General features: G+C 39.6%; 1 protein-coding gene across 2 annotated transcripts in view; it reads left to right on the top strand.

Annotated features, from left to right (window-relative positions):
* The window catches only part of MCM9 (minichromosome maintenance 9 homologous recombination repair factor), a 79241-nt gene that overhangs the window by 4579 nt on the left and 56108 nt on the right, over positions 1-18554 (top strand). Inside the window, exons 3-7 of one of the 2 annotated variants that reach the window (XM_056125062.1) lie at positions 2877-3193; positions 7111-7192; positions 9954-10154; positions 14042-14167; positions 16033-16152. In XM_056125062.1, the coding sequence (XP_055981037.1) occupies positions 2877-3193; positions 7111-7192; positions 9954-10154; positions 14042-14167; positions 16033-16152 (846 nt within the window). Of the gene's footprint in view, positions 1-2876; positions 3194-7110; positions 7193-9953; positions 10155-14041; positions 14168-16032; positions 16217-18554 lie in introns of those variants that run through there. The other variant, XM_056125063.1, reaches the window with a different exon arrangement.

Here is an 18554-nt window from a genome sequence, read left to right as displayed (position 1 = left end):
TGTGTGAACCTGGCATGTATGAACCTCAGCAGCAAACAAGATGTAAACAGAAATCCAAAGTCTTACAAAATTACTGGACATAGAAACTCTGAAATGCATTTCTGACAGAGTATCCCTGGTTGTAACAGAACTCTTCACACAGGTTTATTTGGAGAAGGAGTTGTGGGAAGTTTTATTCATACATGGGAGCATTTACTTTCACTATCAAAGACTACAGGTAGACATGATAATTGTGAAAATTTTGGGAAAGTTAACCAGCAAGTCCTGTGATGTATGGCATGACAGCAGATTTCAGAGATAAGAAGACATTATTGAGTGGATAAGAAGTACCTTGGTGGCATCTCTTTGTCCACAAATAAAAAATTTCAGAGCCCAACTTACTCTTCTACAGATACTGACAAGACAGCTAAGCCTTATACAGCTGAAAAAAATAAGTATACTTGGTGTTGACAGATACTTTTGATGTTGTAGATGGGATTTCAACAATATTCAGGTTAAATGTCTTGCATCTAAAAAGACTTATAAAGTTGGTATTCCTGTGATTAAAGAAACCAGCCTACCAAATGCTGTTGCAGTTTGGGTTATACTGTAGCTTGATTATGAGCACAGTTTATCCATAACTCCCAGTGAGGGAACAGGCTACACTGTACTAGACCTTGCAGACAGTTTGATAAAGCTTGAGTACCATGTGGCGATAGAGGTGTCATGTCAAGATTGTGACTTCTGAATCCAGATCCTGAGTCTTCAGAATATGAAATGGATGTTGGCACATTTTTCACAAAGGATAAAGACTTCTTTCTCTAGCACATGAGGTTGAACTCTAGTGTCCTGATGATTCTTCACCAGTAAACCAGATTCTTTGCAACAGACCTGTGTAGTGGAATCAACAGAAATTGCTTTGTTTACTAGCATCCTATGTCCTGAAGGCTTTAAAATGGCCACCAGCAAAGTGTTTCAATCACTAACCCCAGAAAAACCATGTGAAGTTATGCACAATCATTGTCAGAAGAGTGAACAGGATTTCACTTAAGAGAGTGCTCCCTGAGCCTTTGTATGTATCATATGTATACAAGGCTACTTTATTCTTTCTATAATTGTTGACATACTTGAACCTTTAATTCTGTGGTACAATTAAAACCAGCTTCACATTACCCTGGGCCTCATATCTGAGAATCAAAGACAGAATTAACCAATATGGACTTATATCCAGCTATTTCAAAAGGTGTTTTGTTCTTTTACCAATGAATGATTTAGGAAGAAAAAGGTTTTGATTTCCAATAATAGTTCCCTAGTGCCTAATATAACCCTCCTCTTTGATAGAATAATTGAAGAACATCACAATATTTATAGTAAGACGGAAAAATTAAAATAACATTCTTCCAACACACTGTTTCAGAGCCATTTTTAGTACTGAGATTTTTGGTTGTATGTGACATATGTACTGTGATTTTGATTGTATTCACACTCTATATCACGTTAGTTGCCTTTATATTGTAATTTGCTTAAAATTGATATAAAAGAAAAGAATTTGAAGATCCAGAAATGGACTTATGTCTGTTATCCTTTTCTTACTATAATATGCTTTACAGTATATAACAAACTGCTTAATCTGGGCTACAACAGCAGGTAGAACACTTGCCTTGGACATGATCAATTCAGGTTGGATGGTGAAAGTTGGATCATGAAAGTTGGATGGATGAAAATTCACACATTATGAATCATACGTTAGGAGCAACACAGGGCATCGGTGGGCACCTGACGACCCTAGGAGCTGAGCCCTGCCTCCCTCCACTTCCCACCCTGCAGCACTTCACCATATGCTCACTGAAATTAAACCAGTTTTGTGTAACCTTGTCGTAATCCAGCAAGCATAGGAAGAAAAGGAAGGTGTCCACAGAACAAAGGGATACCTTTAATTTTACTTTCCGTGCCAGACATAAAAGGCATCATTTTTTTCTTTACATATGGTTTATAAAGAGACATAGTGAAGAAATAACTAAGGCTCCAAAGCAGCAGAAATTAAACTGGTTTTGAGGAGGGGTGGGGTAAGGGAGAGCAGGATGGTATGAGAAGGGGGGCCGCCGCGACAGTGGTGTAGAAGAGTGAATACTCTGGTAGAGGGGATGGTGCTGGAATGTTTTATGCATGAAACCATACAATTAAAAGAATTGTAAATTATGATGCCTAAAATAAAAGAATTTTTTAAAAAGGCATTTATGCAGTAGTATTTCTGGCCATTTTGTTTGGCTACTTTGCCATTTGTGTGTTTATGGTTATGCTAAGCTGGACTTAGGAAAGTTTTCTTGCAGAAGGCTCAGTTGACAAGCATTTATAAGACTTACAGTTATTTATAGAAATCCATCATATTCAAAATTCAAATTCCTCTAAATTATACTGTGCATTCCGCAATCATGCATGGCATTGGAGTAATAAATACCTTCTATTACTTGGATTCTTGTGTTTTAAAATACTTTTTTTCCCCTTTGGTTTTTGGGTAACACCCCATGGTGCTAGGTGCTTACTCCTGGCTCTGCTTAGGGATTACTCGTGGTAGGACTCAGCAACCATATGTAGTACTCGGGTCGAAGCTTGGTGGTCATATGCAAGGCAAACAGGCACCTTCGTTGCTGTACTCTCTTTCTAGTCCCACGTAGATAATGTAGTTTTAAAAAAGAGTCTTTCCATTAAATATTTGCTAAAAGATACATAATTCTTTTTTTTGTTTTAGCTGTTATGATTTGTTTAAATTAAAACACAAATGCTTTTTGAAATTATTCTTTCTCCCCAGGAAATTAGAAATGAGTATATTCCATGGAGTTAAATTTCAAGGTCTAGGCTGATGATGATTTTTGTTGGTTTTTGTTTTTGCTTGTCAGGTTTGCCTGTCTGTCCTGAGCTGGTGAGGGAGCATATCCCTAAAACCAAGGATGTGGGACACTTTTTATCTGTCACTGGAACAGTGATCCGAACAAGTCTGGTAAAGGTCCTGGAATTTGAGCGGGATTACATGTGTAACAAATGCAAGCATGTATTTGTGGTCAAGGCTGACTTTGAACAATATTACACCTTCTGCCGACCAAAATCGTGTCCCAGTTTGGAAAGCTGTGATTCTTCAAAATTCACTTGTCTATCAGACTTATCTTCATCTCCAGCCAGGTGTAGAGATTACCAGGAAATTAAAATTCAGGAACAGGTAAATGATCAAATACAAGGAACCCCCCACCCCCCACCCTCATAGAATTTGAAAAAGTTTTTTATTTTCGGAAAGTACTAGGACTAGGACATTGCTGTATGCATGGAAAAAAAATGGAAGTTATTTCATCACTTTGTATAAGATTAAACTTTTGCATAGGAATTTGTCTTTAGAAAGCTTATCTTTTTATTGCATTGGCAAGAAGATTGATAATAGATTAAAATTAAAGAAGTGGTTATTTAAGTTCTTTTTGTTTTTTTGTGTCACACCCAGTGGTGCTGAGGGCGTACTCCTGGCACTGTGCTCAAGTTTCATAACTCGCATTGCTGGGAATTGAAACAGGGTTAGCTGTATGCAAGACATGTACCTTATTCGAGCGAGATATTTAAGGGTTTTGTTTGTTTGTTTGTTTGTTTGTTTTTTAAAGCCATATCCAGCTGTGCTCAGGATGTACTCCAAGCTTTTTGCTCAGAGATTACTCCTAGCAGTACTCAGGTAACCATATGAAATGCTAGGGATCAAACCTGGGTTGGCTATATGTGCAAGCTCTACCTGTTGTACTATATTTCTGTCCCCAGATATTTAAGTTCTTAATACAAGATTCATAGGAGAAAATTTAAGGAATTTAGTTGGTTGTAAACATTAGAATGAATAGGAATTAGAATCTTGGTCCAATTTTGTTTTGCCAAATTTAAGGTATGCATAAATACACTAACAAATATGAGTTAACCTGGTTTTCCTTTACTTAGAGCTGGTACACAAAGGTTTATATTCTCTAAAGTTATTGGAATTGAAGATTTTGTCTGTAGATCTGAGTTATCTGCTGGGGAAGGTGCCTTGGAACATTTGGTGATGTGGTGTGGTAGTGGAGATATATATATATAGTATGAATGGCATTGTAAATCCCAGTACCTCAGTAAACATGATAAATTGATTGGAAAAAAAATAACCCAGTAGCGTGGCCAAGGCTAGCATATAGACTCCTTTTTGTTAAGGACTCAAACTGTGTTTTTATTCAGTTCTGAATGAAAATGACTCTGCTCTTTGGTTGTCCTGTGGTGTAGGATTATGGTAACAACTGTATCACATCTGCAACCTAGTTAGAGGATAAGAAAAAGAAATGATTTCTATTTAAGCAGTCTCCTTGGGAAGTCTACACTATGTCTACTTATCCTTATTTAGTCAAAACTTAGTCAAATGATAATTTTTAAATGCAGGAGATAAAAACTTTTTTTTTCTTGGACATATGTCAGAGATAATAGGCCTTGGTTCTGTTGTTAAGGATTAGGAAACTGAGTGGTTTCTCCCCGGTCTTAGGACTAGAAATCAGGAAAAAAAACTTCCTCTCTCTGCTAGGTAAATAGTTTTGATTTTATGTTTAGTAATTGAAGAATATGTGTGCTTTGACCAACCGGAAGGTCAATTATATTTGAAAGTAGTGTTAATAATAGTGTTGTTATTTCACTGTAGGTTTTGTGTTTTTTATATTATTATGATTATTTTTATTGAATCGCTGTGAGATCATGACAAAGCCCTCATGACTGGGTTTCAGTCATACAGTGATCCAACACCCATCCCTCTACCAGTGTACAGTTCCCACTACCAGTGTCCCCAGTTTCCCTCCTATCACCCCCCTACCACCCCCGGCCTTTTGCCTGCCTCTATGGCAGGCACCTTTCTGCTCTCTCTCCTATTTTGCATTATGGTTGGCAATACAGGTGCCAAGAGATCATCGTGTTTGTTCAGGGTGTTCAGTATTTTTAGTAAGGTACAGCTAGAGTAGCTCTTTTAACTGGATGGTGGCTTTGGAGTGTGGGTGTGACTGCTGGGGCTTCCAGATGTACGGGGAGGTGGGGGTAGATAACCCATCCCGACCCCAAGAAGGCCTGAAGATTTAAGTTAGAAACTTGCATACCTGAATTTTCAGCAGGTTAATATTTCAGTGAGGTTTTCCTGAGGTGGTGGAGTCCATTTAGGGGTATGGCAGCGATTTTGGATTGTGGGAGCAAGCAGTTGTTGGGAACTCTGCTTGGGTGAATACTGAGCTGACTCACCCTGCTTCTATCTACCCTGGTTTGTTCAGTTTTGTCTGGGTTCGAGATTGACAGTGGCTTTTGATCTATTTCAAGATTTATTTATGGACCTCTGAAGCACAGCCAGTAGAATTGCTTACATGGGAGCAGTGGAATTGGTTTAGTAGGGGTGATTACTGGTGCTTCTAGGAACGCAGGGAAGTTGGAGGAGGTTCCCCATCCCCACTCCAAGAAGGCTTGGAGATTGCAATCACAAAACCTGCTACCAGAACTTTCAGGAGGTTCATATCTCGGTGATGTCCACCTTGAGTTCGTAGAGTCCAGCCAGGAGTATGGTGGCAAGTTTGGATTGTGGAAGCAAGTGGTTGTCAAGGACTGCTATTTGGGTGGGAACTGGGCTGACCCACCCCCCACCCCCTCCGTTCTACCCTGGTCTGTTCAGCCTTGTGCGGGTCTGAGATTAACTACGACTTTTGATTTCTTTCAAGATTTATTTATGCGGGGCTGGAGTGATAGCACAGATGGTAGGGTGTTTGCCTTGCACATGGCCAACCAGGGTTCAATTTCCAGTATCCCATATGATCCCCTTAGTACTGCCAGGAGTAATTCCTGAGTGCAGAGCCAGGAGTAACCCCTGAGCATCACCGGGTGTGACCCAAAAAAGCCAAAAAAATCAAGAAATATTTATGGATCTCTGAAGCATGGCTGATAAATGAGCTTGTATGATTGAGCCAGAGGTGATTCTCCCACATACCTAACTTCTAGCAGTTTAATTTCTCAGGAAACTTGGTCCTGAGTTGTTGGAATCCAGCCAGAGGCACAACAGTGATTTTGGGCTTTCAGGAAGTATGAAGGCAACATCAGACTGCTGATGCACTTGCCCTGTGGGTCCAGGTTGACCTGTTGGTAAAGCCAATTTTTCTGCACACAAATGTCAATGGCACAGTGGCCCCAGCAGGGACCAGGGTCAGCTGCTATCATTTGTGGCCTGGGCACTCAGGGAAGGCTGTAGCCACCAGTCCAGCAGAGCCTGACCAGGGAGCATACACCCATCCTGGGTCTCCAGACAGTTGGCTCAGGGACGTTTTCCACTATAATAAGCTACAGGTGGCATGGGCTGGTCTGGGCAAGAAATGGCAGTGGGACTGCTGTTGGTCGCAAATTGCTGGGGTCCCATGGTGAGAACCCGGGGTGCCCCCTCAACTCTTGTACTCATATTCTGTGCTGGTACCAACCTGAACCTGAAGAGTCCTATTTAGACACCTTAAAATTCTGCCGCTGCCCATAGCGCCAAGAGCTGCAGTGGCTCTGCCCATTGATGGTCGCGCTGTCACCATCCTCATGAATCCCACTCCGGGCTGATGCTCCACAGTGGCCAGCCAGCTCATTCATTCAGTGGCACTCTCCCGGAGACAGAATATCCAAGGGGCACCCTCATTAACGCATACAGAAATGTTAAGACCCCATTGGGCCCCGAGAGCTGCTGTCCCTCTGCCAGCTCTGACCCTGCCGCTGCACCGCAGCCATCTTCAGGACTCTCCTAATCAGGGTTTTCCTGCAATCCAGGACACAAAGCCCAGAAAACTTATATGCCAGGGCCCCCACCATCGCTATGTCCTCAGTTCTGTGCTTTGTGCCCTGGATCTTTGGGGATCTGAGGAGAGGGAAAGAGCACCTTCACCTCCTCCATGTCTTCCATAGCTACTATTTACTAATCTGATAGTAGGCACAGCTTTCAAGAGAAGTCTGTAATTTAATTGTTTGGTAATACCAAGGAAATAGAAAAAAAAATTTTTTTTTTGCTAGGCTTCTGAATATTTAGCATGTATCTAAGCACACTCTGGTTTTGTTTTCTATTTTCTGTTTTTTTTTTTTTTTTGCAAGGTTCAAAGGCTATCTGTTGGAAGTATTCCACGATCCATGAAGGTTATCCTGGAAGATGATTTAGTAGACAGTTGCAAATCTGGTAAGAATGAACTTTTGTTAGCTTGTCTAGAAGGTTCTAAAGTGTGGATTAGGAAAAGCCATCCTCCTCCTTCCACCTCCTCCCCAAGGTAATTGGCAAGTAAATTTAAAGGCTTAATTTGCAAGCCATGAAAATAGAGGCAGGCATGAAGATAAGAGTTCATAGCAAGAAAGTAGCCACAGATCCTATTTCTGTATGATTTCAGCTGCTTGTTGTATAGATGAAGAACCTGACTTGGCCCACGGTCTTGTAAAATTAAATAGTGTTAGTGGAACATAAACTCAGATCCATCGACTTCTAGTCTAAAATTTTCTTTTGTACACTTTAACAGAAACAAATTAAGAGTAATGGATTTAGTGTATCAGATCATCAGATAGTGTATAAGATGCTTCAGCGGATGTGACAGTCAAATGCAGTTCTATTGATATCTAGAAGAAAGGAGGTGATTATAATTCTGTTTTATGTTAGTAACATCATTAAGGAGTCATATTGTTATAGCCTACTGTCCTTGGGGTCCTGTATTTGGGGGGGGACTTGACATCATATAGAAATAGGAACTGTGGTGTGTAGCATGCAAAAGGCTTGGAAATGGCAGCTAAATTTGGCAGTCATATAGAAGTAGAATTTATATTTCTAAAAAGAATTATTGGTTTCAGTGGGCTAAACGTATAGGAAAAGTAAACTTCTGCTCTGTTCTCAATCTTATTCTTTATGTTTTGGGCCACACCCAGCAGTGCTTAGTGCTTACTCATGGCTCTGCACTCAGGAATCACTCCTAATGATGACTGGGAGTCAGGGTATCAAACCCTGGTCAGCCGTGTACAACGCAAGCACCCTACAGTCTGTACTATCACTTTGGCCCCTCCTAATCTTAGATCACTTAGAAACTCTTGGTTTTTCTTTTTTCACCTAGCAATTTCCACCTGCTATTTTAAGTCAAATTGCAAGTACCTCAGAAAATGAAAACTGATATCAACAAGTGCCTGTTTTAAGTACTTGGCATTCTCACTCAAGTACCCTTAATCTTTATTTAAAAGTTGCAATGTTATTCATAATTGAGTTTCAGGCTTACAATTTTAACCAATCCCATCACTAATGTCCACTTTCCTCCACCAATGTCCCCAGTTTCCCTCCTAGCCCCACTTTTTTCTTTTTCTCCTCCACCCAATTTTTGGGCATTGTAGTTTATGATACTGATAGGGTATCGTGCATATCACTTTACCTCCTTTCAACACCAGACCTGGTACAGAGTGACACTTCACACCATCACTGTGTAATGGTCCTTTCCTTGACCTTTCTACCTCCCCAGCGGCAAACTTCCTACTAAGGACCTGCTCATTTCTGTTGCCTTTAGGCATTAGATTTTTTACTGTTTCTTTATATCCCGCATGAGTGAGATAATTCTGTGTTCTAACTCATTTCATTCAGCCTGACTCTCTCCAGATGCATTCATGTACCAGCAAATTGCATGACATCGTCTTTTCTTATCGCCAAATAGTATTCTGTATATGGAAGCACTTCTCTTTTCCTAACCCTAAGTCTTCCTAAATTTCTTATTTCTGAAATATTTACCAAGCTGACATTTTTCTAAATTATGACGTAAATATTCTATTTAAGAGAAATCAGTTTTAATTCTTTTTTGTTGTTTTTATTTTGGGGCCACACCCAGCAGTGTCCAGGGCATGGGTCATTCCCGGCAGGGCTCAGGGAACCATATGTGGCGCTGGGAATCAAACCTGGGTCAACTATATGTGAGGCAAAAGCCCTTCCCACTGTACTATTGCTCTGGCCCCTGAATTGTAATTCTTTAGCTACTGGAGACATAGCTCAGTGGAAGCACACATGCCTTGCAGGTGTAAGGCTCTAGGTTGGCTCCCTAGTACTGCCCAAAAAAAGACGTTCTTTATCAGCTCTTCCTATCACCAGCCTTCAATTCAGAAATATTGTTTATAATTTTCTAAACAATACTAGCATAATTATTCCCATTTAATGATCAAGCGTCACAATAGTGAATACTGGAGTAATAGCACAGCGGTAGAGTGTTTGCCTTGCATGTGGCCGACCCGGCTGACTCGGGTTCAATTCCTCCTCCCCTCTCAGAGAGCCCGGCAAGCTACCAAGAGGACCTCGCCCACACGGCAAAGACTGGCAAGCTACCTGTGATGTATTCGATATGCCAAACACAGTAACAAGTCTCACAATGGTGACATTACTGGGCCCACTCAAGTAAATCGATGAACAGTGGGAGGACAGTGATAGTAACTTTTTAATTGATGCACCAAATTATGTGATAATATGCACATATATTCGTGTTTGGAGATTGCCCCCATAGACAACCCAAGGCCTCTTAGGAAAATCTGTAAAAATTTTGTATTCTGCCCATATGGTATTGATTTCCTCAGGTGGGAAGGAACCAACCAAGAAAGGGACAAGTAGGGTTCTATCTTCTGCTTTTAGTTTACAGAAAAGAGCTTTGAAGTAGAACAAGATATTCATTATTGATTAAAAACAAAAAAAAAGGCACTGAGTAAAATGTTAACACAGAAGTTAAAATGGATAAATAAAAAACAAACTAGTATTCCCTATCAAGAGATTGTCTTCATTCCTGACATTTGCATGTGCTCTTTGTCCCCAAATTGTTTTCTTTGTGAATGTATGCAACTCTAACCCTGGCAGGGGAATTTATAGCTGGTCCTTTGTCATGCGAGTGTGTGCCCCACATGCAGGGTGCTTACTTTGGACTTCTTCGTCCATTTCATAGGTGATGATCTCACTATTTATGGAGTGGTAATGCAGCGGTGGAAGCCCCTTCAGCAAGATATGCGCTGTGAGGTGGAGATAGTTCTGAAGGCTAATTACGTCCAAGTAAATAATGAACAATCTGGAGGGATTGTCATGGATGAAGAGGTCCGAAAGGAATATGAAGAGTTTTGGGAATACTATAAGAGTGATCCCTTCGCAGGTTGGTAATTTCTGGGTACAAATTTTTCTTCGTTTTCGTTTTGGGCCACACCCAGCAGTGCTCAGGGATTATTACTCCTGGTTCCCTGCTCAGTGATCACTCCTAGTGATGCTCAGATCATATACGGTGCCAAGCATTGAACCAGAGTAGGCTGACTGCAAGGCACGCACCTTTACCTCTACCATTTCTTCAGCCCCAAGCTGGTAATCACTGACATTTCACAATACAGCAGTTGAAAATAGTTTGTGACCAGAGGGTAGCTTTACAAACTGCATAATTCAATGAATTCAAAGGGTAGTAGCAGTAGTACCTCCAGCTTAGTCTCTTATTTTGAAGTCATTTCAGAGTTTTTTGCCTTAAATTTTTTTTGTAAAATCTACATAATTTAACATTATTTTAACATTTCTTATACTACCATAATAGTTTGATTTCAATCCTTTTTACCAATTAAATATATAATAACTACATCTTAAATAGGACAAAACTTGTCCTATTCTGAAAACTTACCCCACTGAAGTCTTAGTTCTTTTCTGATGTACCTCAACTGACAGCTTCATACTACTTTACTTGGAGAGAGGTAGGAGGGGATGATGATGGGCCACACACAGCAGTGCCTCCTAGAGGCTATTCCTGGGTCTGTGCTCAGGAGTAACACCTGATGATGCTTGGGGGACCAATACTGTACTGGAGATTGAATCAGTGTCTGTGGCATACAACCTTACTCCCCCAACCCCAGCTCCTGTGCTGTCTCACATACCCCATGCTACATGAGCTGAAGACATCAAAATACAGAATAAGTAGGAAAGAAATGAGATAAATATGAAAAAGTTTTTTCATCATAATTACTATGAATTGGATCTAATTCAATTTAAATATCAGTCTTGGGCTGAAGAGATAGTACAGAGGGCAGGGTATCCCACTGACACTAACTCTGAATCCCTGGTTCCATTATTTGCATCCCTAACCACATAAGAGTCCCCAAAGTATCCACAAGTTTCTTCTGAGCACAGAGTCAGGAATAATTCCCAGCACTATGACCCCAAGTTCCCAAAAATAAATAAAAATACTGTATCAACCTTTTGATTCAGAGTATTTTTTATTTAAAAATCCCAGATGTGAAGTGAAATTTTCAAATGTCTATTTTCGTTATTCCTTGAAGGCATCTTCTGTGAAAAACTGAAGCCAATAATAAATTACTTTGAATAAATTGCACCTGAAATCTAATACATATATATTCCTTATTCTTTTTTTTTTTGCTTTTTGGATCACACCCGGCAATGCTCAGGGGTTACTCCTAGCTCATGCACTCAGGAATTACTCCTGGCGGTGCACGGGGGACCATATGGGATGCTGGGAATCGAACCTGGGTCGGCCATGTTGGCTGCGTGCAAGGCAAACGCCCTACTTGCTTCTGCTATGGCTCCAGCCCCATATATTCCTTATTCTTAAATCACATGCTGAACTAGACAAATATTTCACAAAATACTCATCTACCTATATATAGGTGGTTTGCTTATCTTTTTCTTTGCTTGTGCATTTAGCACACTGTAGTGGTTTCTGATCAGTTTTGTTTTTTCCCATCACAAATGGGCTAATGCTAATGCTCAGGGCGAACTCCTGACTCTGCACTCAGGAATCACTCCTGGTGAGAGATCATGTAGGGTTCCAGGGATCAAACCAGGTCAGCAGCAAGCACAGCAAGGGCTGTACCCACTGCACTATTGCTTCAGCCCTGGTTCTTTATCATTATTTGTATGATTTTTACTGTAAGAACCAAAGTTTTCATAAAATGAGGATCAAGTCTTCTTTGGATCATGGTTTATTCCCTTTTAATTCTAGTGCTATAGTGTCATTGGACCAGTGACAATGAAATAAGGTCATCATCACACAGTGCTCTAACCAGACTGTTAGAAGTGCTTTGCGCTGTCTATTAAAAGTGGTCTGTCCTTTTAAAATTAGGTTATAGCTGTCTAAAACATTTTCTGGATAAAAGGAAGAAGTGCAGGGCCAGGAATATGGTGCACTGATTGAGCACTTGCTTTGCATGTATCTGAGACCATGGGGTTGATTCCTAATCATAACTAAAAAGGAGGGGAGGGGCAGAGCAAGAAGTATAACTTTATAATCTTAGGAAAAATATAAATAGGAGAAAATGAAGCAATCTTTTTCTTCATTTGGTTTTTGGGCCATACTTGGCAGAGTTCCAGGGTTACTCCTGGCTTTGAACTCAGGAATCACTCCTGACAGTATTCAGGGACCAAATGAGATAGATGCCAGGGATTGAACTCAGCTATGTGCAAGGCAAGCACCCTGCCAATGACCTATCACTTCAGCCCTTGATTTTTTTCTTTCGTATGAATAGATTCTGTTGAATTTCCTAAGTATGCAGAATTCACCATTTCAGAGTTTATAAGCATGTTGGGGGTCAGGAGGGATAAGGGAAGGTAGGGGATTCTATAGGGCACCTCCATTATGTCAGAAACTATAACAGTGCTTTGCTCTTGAAGGTTGACAGTTCATAAAGATTTGATACTGTGGGTATTGATTAGGATGAGCAAATACATTATTCTGATCTAAAGTGTTAACAGGGATCCCTTGACTCTGTCACTTAGACACTATATAGAATCTGTTGGGCCACCTTAACCCATTCTTAAGTGAGTGGATTATCTTAGATTGAAGGGTTTGTCGGGGGAGGGGGGGGGAGATGGGGGGGTCAAGAGGTTTGGGCCACACCCAACAGTGCTCAGGGATCACTCCCAACACTGCTGAGGGAAACATATGGGGCCTCAGATGGCAAACCTACAGACTGCATGCAAGGCAAGTACCCTACCTGCTGTACTAGCTCTACAGCCCCAGAGTTGTTTTATTCATTGGGGTAACAACTAAGGACCAAGCAACAAGGGTGAGTTACTAGACAGTAGCCACACTATCAGTACAGCTATGTGCTGAATCTTGGAGAGATGACTAAAGAAGTATTCATTCTGATGGATTCTCTCCCAAGATATAGCCACAGGAGCTTCTATTACAACAATCCAAGAAACTGAATCAACTTCAAGCAAATTTAAGAGGACAGGCCCTGTTTTTGAAGCACACCTGACAGTGCGCAGGGCTTACTCCTGGCTCTCTGCTTGTGATGCAAGGGGGAAAACAAATGATGCAGGGAATCAAACCTGGTTCACCCAAATGCAAGGCCAGTGCCTTATCAACAATATTGTCCCTCCTGCCCAGCATGGGACCTGAGCAAGACCCTAGTTTCAGTTACTGGCATGCACTCCAATCCTCCATATACTACCATAAAAGAAAAGGATTTGCTGATTGCTTTAATCCCACCCATTGTTTCTGAGAGTGAGTTCCTGTTATTTAAGCAGAAGGGTAATCTTACTGAAATTACTGCACAGAGTACACAGCTGGCAGTTAAAAGGAATACGTGGAGTTGAAGAATTTTTTTGTCCTTTCCACAGTATAAATTTATTGAAATATGCAGGTAGCAATCAAGAATAAAAAGCAAGCAAACCTTTCATCTCACAATATTAATACGCAAAGAACTTTTAGAATCAAAGTTAATTCACTCCTTTTAGTCATTTAGAAATGATCATCTTCTTGATCATTTTAGGTGGTATCTTTAGAGGAAGATGACCAGTTAGGATAGAAGTAGGGGCTAGAGCGACAGGGTAGGGCGTTTGCCTTGCACACGGCCGACCCGGGTTCTATTCCCAGCATCCCATATGGTCCCCCAAGCACTGCTAGGAGTAATTCCTGAGTGCAGAGCCCGGAGTAACCCCTGAGCATTGCTGGGCGTGACCCCAAAATTAAAAAGATAGGAAATAAATTTTAGTTAGGAGTTTGTGAAAATTGCTGGGGATTTCTGATGTTTCTGCTTTTCCTAGGAAGGAACGAGATACTGGCCAGCTTGTGCCCTCAAGTTTTTGGGTTGTATCTAGTAAAGCTTGCCGTGGCCATGGTGCTGGCTGGTGGGATTCAAAGAACTGATGCTACAGGAACACGAATCAGAGGTGAGCACCTACTTTACATTTTTTGGGAAATATAACATACAAAATTACTTAAGGGGTGGGAGAGACAGTACAGTGGGCAGGGTGCTTGCCTTACACATGGCCGGTCCAGGTTTCTAAAACTATGTATATTTTTTGCTTAGCCTATAATAAAATCTTCACATTTCATTACTATGCTATTGGATTTCCAATCTCTCTTCAGTGGAAAAGATGGAATGATAGTAGTTTTTAATGTCTCCATCTTAGCATCTCTACATCTTTGACTGACAGTGTGTTTCTCAGACTTCTGCTCCTAGTCATCTGCCTGTTGATTCTCCTTGTGCTGTTAGGTAGCAAATGTACCATCTGTTATGAGGTGCTGCCATCAGAATACATGCAAGCAAAGATGATTCAAGCAAAGTGTACAATTGTTTCCCAATGGCAGAAAACAGATAGCATACTTAAATCTGGGGCCAGAGAAATAGTACTGGGGTTAAAGCACTTTTTTTTGCACGTGGCAAAACCAGGTTCTATCCTCTGCACCACATGTTGTCCCTCAAGCATTGTCAGAAGTGTCCAGTGAACACTGCCAGATCTGGTCCAAACCTACCTTCTAAAAATTACACAAATCAGCATAATGTAGGTTATTATGGCCCTTGTTTAGGCAGTTTGAGGGCCAGAATAGAGGTGAAAGCAAAAGATGAACAGGGTATTACCATATACCAAATTGTTATAGGAACTCAAAATAAAGAATAGTATAATAAATATAGTAAGATTTGTGTATTTTATATCTTATTCAAATGCTGTTTTTGAGGCACTCTGCTCAATGTTGAGTGTCTTATTCGTATTTACAAAATAAATATCAATGAAATTTGATCATGAGATAGAACATATACAGCATATTCCTATGTTCACGTCATATTTGAATACTAAGATATTTGACTAAACTAAGATTTTTATAGCACTGTAGCACCATCCTCCCTTGTTCATAGATTTGCTCAAACGGGCACCACTAACGCCTCCACTGTAAGATTTGTCACTGTTTTTGGCATATCTAATATGCCACAGGAAGCTTGCCAGGCTCTGCCATGTGGGCAGGATACTCTGGGCAGCTTGCTGGGCTTCCCGAGACGGATGGAGGAATCAAACCCGGGTTGGCCGCATGCAAGGCAAACGCCCTACCCTCTGTGCTATCGCTCCAGCTCAAGGTCTGTATAAAAAGGACTTTTACTGTCAGAACATGAGTGAGTTAATACTTAGAAAGTCCCAAACACTAAAATATAGAAAATTTAATCATAATAATTTGGTTTAAAATGAAATAAAATCAAGTTTTATCAGCCAAAAATTATATCTTCTTTCCTTTTTTAATGGATTTTGTAGCCATACCTGGCTCTGCTCAGGGCTTATTCTTACTTTATTTCTCCAGCTCAGAATTTAGATTTTAAAATGTCAAATTCAGAAATCAGTTAATAATCATGATTAATGATTTTCTAATTGCATTCTTCCTGAATTATCTAACGTAAAAGTATATAGCAAAAGCATTATATAAAATCAAAGCTGTACTCCAAGTGAACCATTTTTTTTTTCCTTTTGAGCACAGATAGGGTGTTTGCCTTGCATAGCCAATCTGGGTTCAATTCCTTTGCCCCTCTTGGGAGAGCCCGGCAAGCTACCGAGACTATCTCACCCGCACAGCAAAGCCTGGCAAGCTACCCGTGAAGTATTCGATGTGCCAAAAACAGTAACAAGTCTCACAATTCGTTGTGAGACGTTACTGGTGCCCGCTCAAACAAATCAATGAACAACAGGAGGAGAGGACAGGATTCATTATACTTATTTATGTGTCTTTTCAAAAAAAATTACAACTTCCCATATTTTAACATTTCTAGGTGAATCTCATCTTTTACTGGTCGGGGATCCTGGCACAGGAAAATCTCAGTTCCTCAAATATGCTGCAAAAATTACACCAAGATCTGTGCTTACCACAGGAATTGGATCTACTAGTGCAGGTATTTTATTCAACAGTTTCACTTAATTTAACCTTAACCTTGCTACAGAAACGAACAGTGTTTTTTTCTTATAAAGTTACCTATATTATGATATTTCTAGGTAATTTTGACCTGTTACCAAAACTTGAGGGACATGTGCAACATTACTTTATCTTCAAGAAAAGTATTTATAAAATTACACGACTGTGTTAAAAAAATATGTATCACTTTGATATTTGCATCTTAGTTTTAAATGCTCCTGCTTGATGCTGTCATTCTCTAGGTATTAACTTCCTATATTATGCAGGAAAAATTTTGCATCTCATCACATTTTATGAATACCTAGCAAATTATGTTCAAAGACTTCAATAGAAATCTAACAAAAGTAGACATAAAGTAGAAAGCTAAAGCATTTCCATTATTATAAATTTCAAAAGTAGCCACTGCTTCTACTAAAAATTCTTAGAAAATTTTTCTATTTGAAATGCATACTTATGATGTGTAGCTTAATTCATACACTATTAGGAGTCTTCAAGTACATTTAAAGGCTCTGCAAATAAGAATTCAAGGGGATAGATAGTACAGTGTTTAGGATGCTTGCCTCGCTTCGGCTGAGCTGGGTTAGATCCCCATGACATGAGCCCACCTTAGTAACCCTTAAGCACTGCCAGATATAGCCCCAAAACAAAACAACGACAAGAATATTAAGAATTTCTATTGACTGTAGGAAAAAGAATTTTTAAAATATTTTGTTGCCATTTTGTATTTTACAGATTAGATTAAGGAAATATTTGTCTATAATAGACCTTTGGCATCACACATTGCGCAAGTGTTAAGTTACTTGGTAAGGGAATCTAATGTGCACAGCCCACGCTCAAATTTCTTTTGACAAACTAATTTGCATAAAACAGCAAATGCCCCACTACTGTTTCTGTATAGTGAGAGCCCCATTCTAAGAGGCTCAGGTTTTTAGATAAAATATAAGGTTTTAATGAGATTTTTTAACCCTGAGTTACGCACAGCCCCAGGATACTGGAAGGGAAATAGACAAGAATATATAAGAAAAATGCGTATGTGCACTCTAAAATCCTTATCAGTATTCTAAAATTTCTGTATAAAATTATATAAACATAAAACAAAGCTATTCCCTGTGAAATTAAGCCAAATGCTTCCTAAGTAACTATAAGAGTTTGAAGAAGCAAATCAGGGCTGAAGAGCATAGCAGGTAGGGTGCTTGCCTTACATGTGGCCATCCTGGGGTTCAATCTCCAGCATCCCGCATGGACCAGAGCTCTGCCAGGAGTGATTCCTGAGTGTAAACCCAGGTGTAATTCTCAAGTATGGCAAATGTTGCCCCAAAACAACAACAAAAAACCCCAAGAGACAAGTCAAAGCTATCTCAGAGTCTACTAGTAATTTTAATAGTTTTGAGGTGAAGAGCTGCTAACTCAGTATCAGTACTTTTCATTTCTTAATGCCATCATCGTAACTGAAGCATGAGAGTTTAGACAGAGAAATATAAACTTTGTAACAGTATTTATCATTTACCAAAGGCCCAAAATTGCATTTCTGCAAAGTGTGTTATCACAATCCGTTGGTCATAAAAGTTGAGTCAAAATCAGCACTTTCAAATTAAAATTCAGTAAGATATCAGAATATATTGCATATAGCAAAATGGGCAATGGTATTGAGTGTGGTATAAAAACAGTATGAAAAATTGTTGACACTTTATAGGCTCAGACTTAAAATTTTTAACTACAGATCACAGTAAAGTTTGAGAACTATTCTCATATGCTGAAAACCCAGAGGGTAAAAATACATGGAAACCTAGCATTGTATAAAGCTATAAATTCACATATGCTTTTAAGCCTCATTCCCCAAATGTATAATTGCTTATCTCTTCTGTAGAGTAAGTATTTTAATTATGTTTATCTTCTCAAAACATAGCTATATACTTGTGATCAAAAGGTGGGGGAGGGGCTGAAATAGTACAGCAGGTAGGGCGCTTGCTTTGTATATGACTGACCTGGGTTCAATCCCCAGCATTTCATATGGTCCCCAGAACCCACCACGAGTGATCCCTAAAAACAAAAGAAAAGAAAAGAAAACGGGGAACAGTTCTAAAGCTTCTATCTTTCTATCTCTAATTCAGATAGTATCTGTTATATGAGGCTACAAATCAAGGAGAGGGCGAAATCTATGTATTTTCTTAGTTCCTAATATTTGAATTCTAAATATATTATTAATTTAGGTAATTGAAGGTAACTGATTTTTAAAATCCTAACTTTTTGATGTCAATACAAGCTGATAATCAGAATAAAAACTCATCACTAAATTGCTTTACTTGGTAATTTAGCTTATATATGCTTTATTTCTATTAAGCACATATCTTGTTCTTATTATATTAATCACTGAATTCTTTT

This window comes from Sorex fumeus, unplaced genomic scaffold (assembly GCF_029834395.1).
Source record: "Sorex fumeus unplaced genomic scaffold, SorFum_2.1 ptg000054l, whole genome shotgun sequence".
In the NCBI taxonomy this organism is placed as follows: Eukaryota; Metazoa; Chordata; class Mammalia; order Eulipotyphla; family Soricidae; genus Sorex; species Sorex fumeus.
This window is presented reverse-complemented; position numbering and strand designations above follow the sequence as displayed.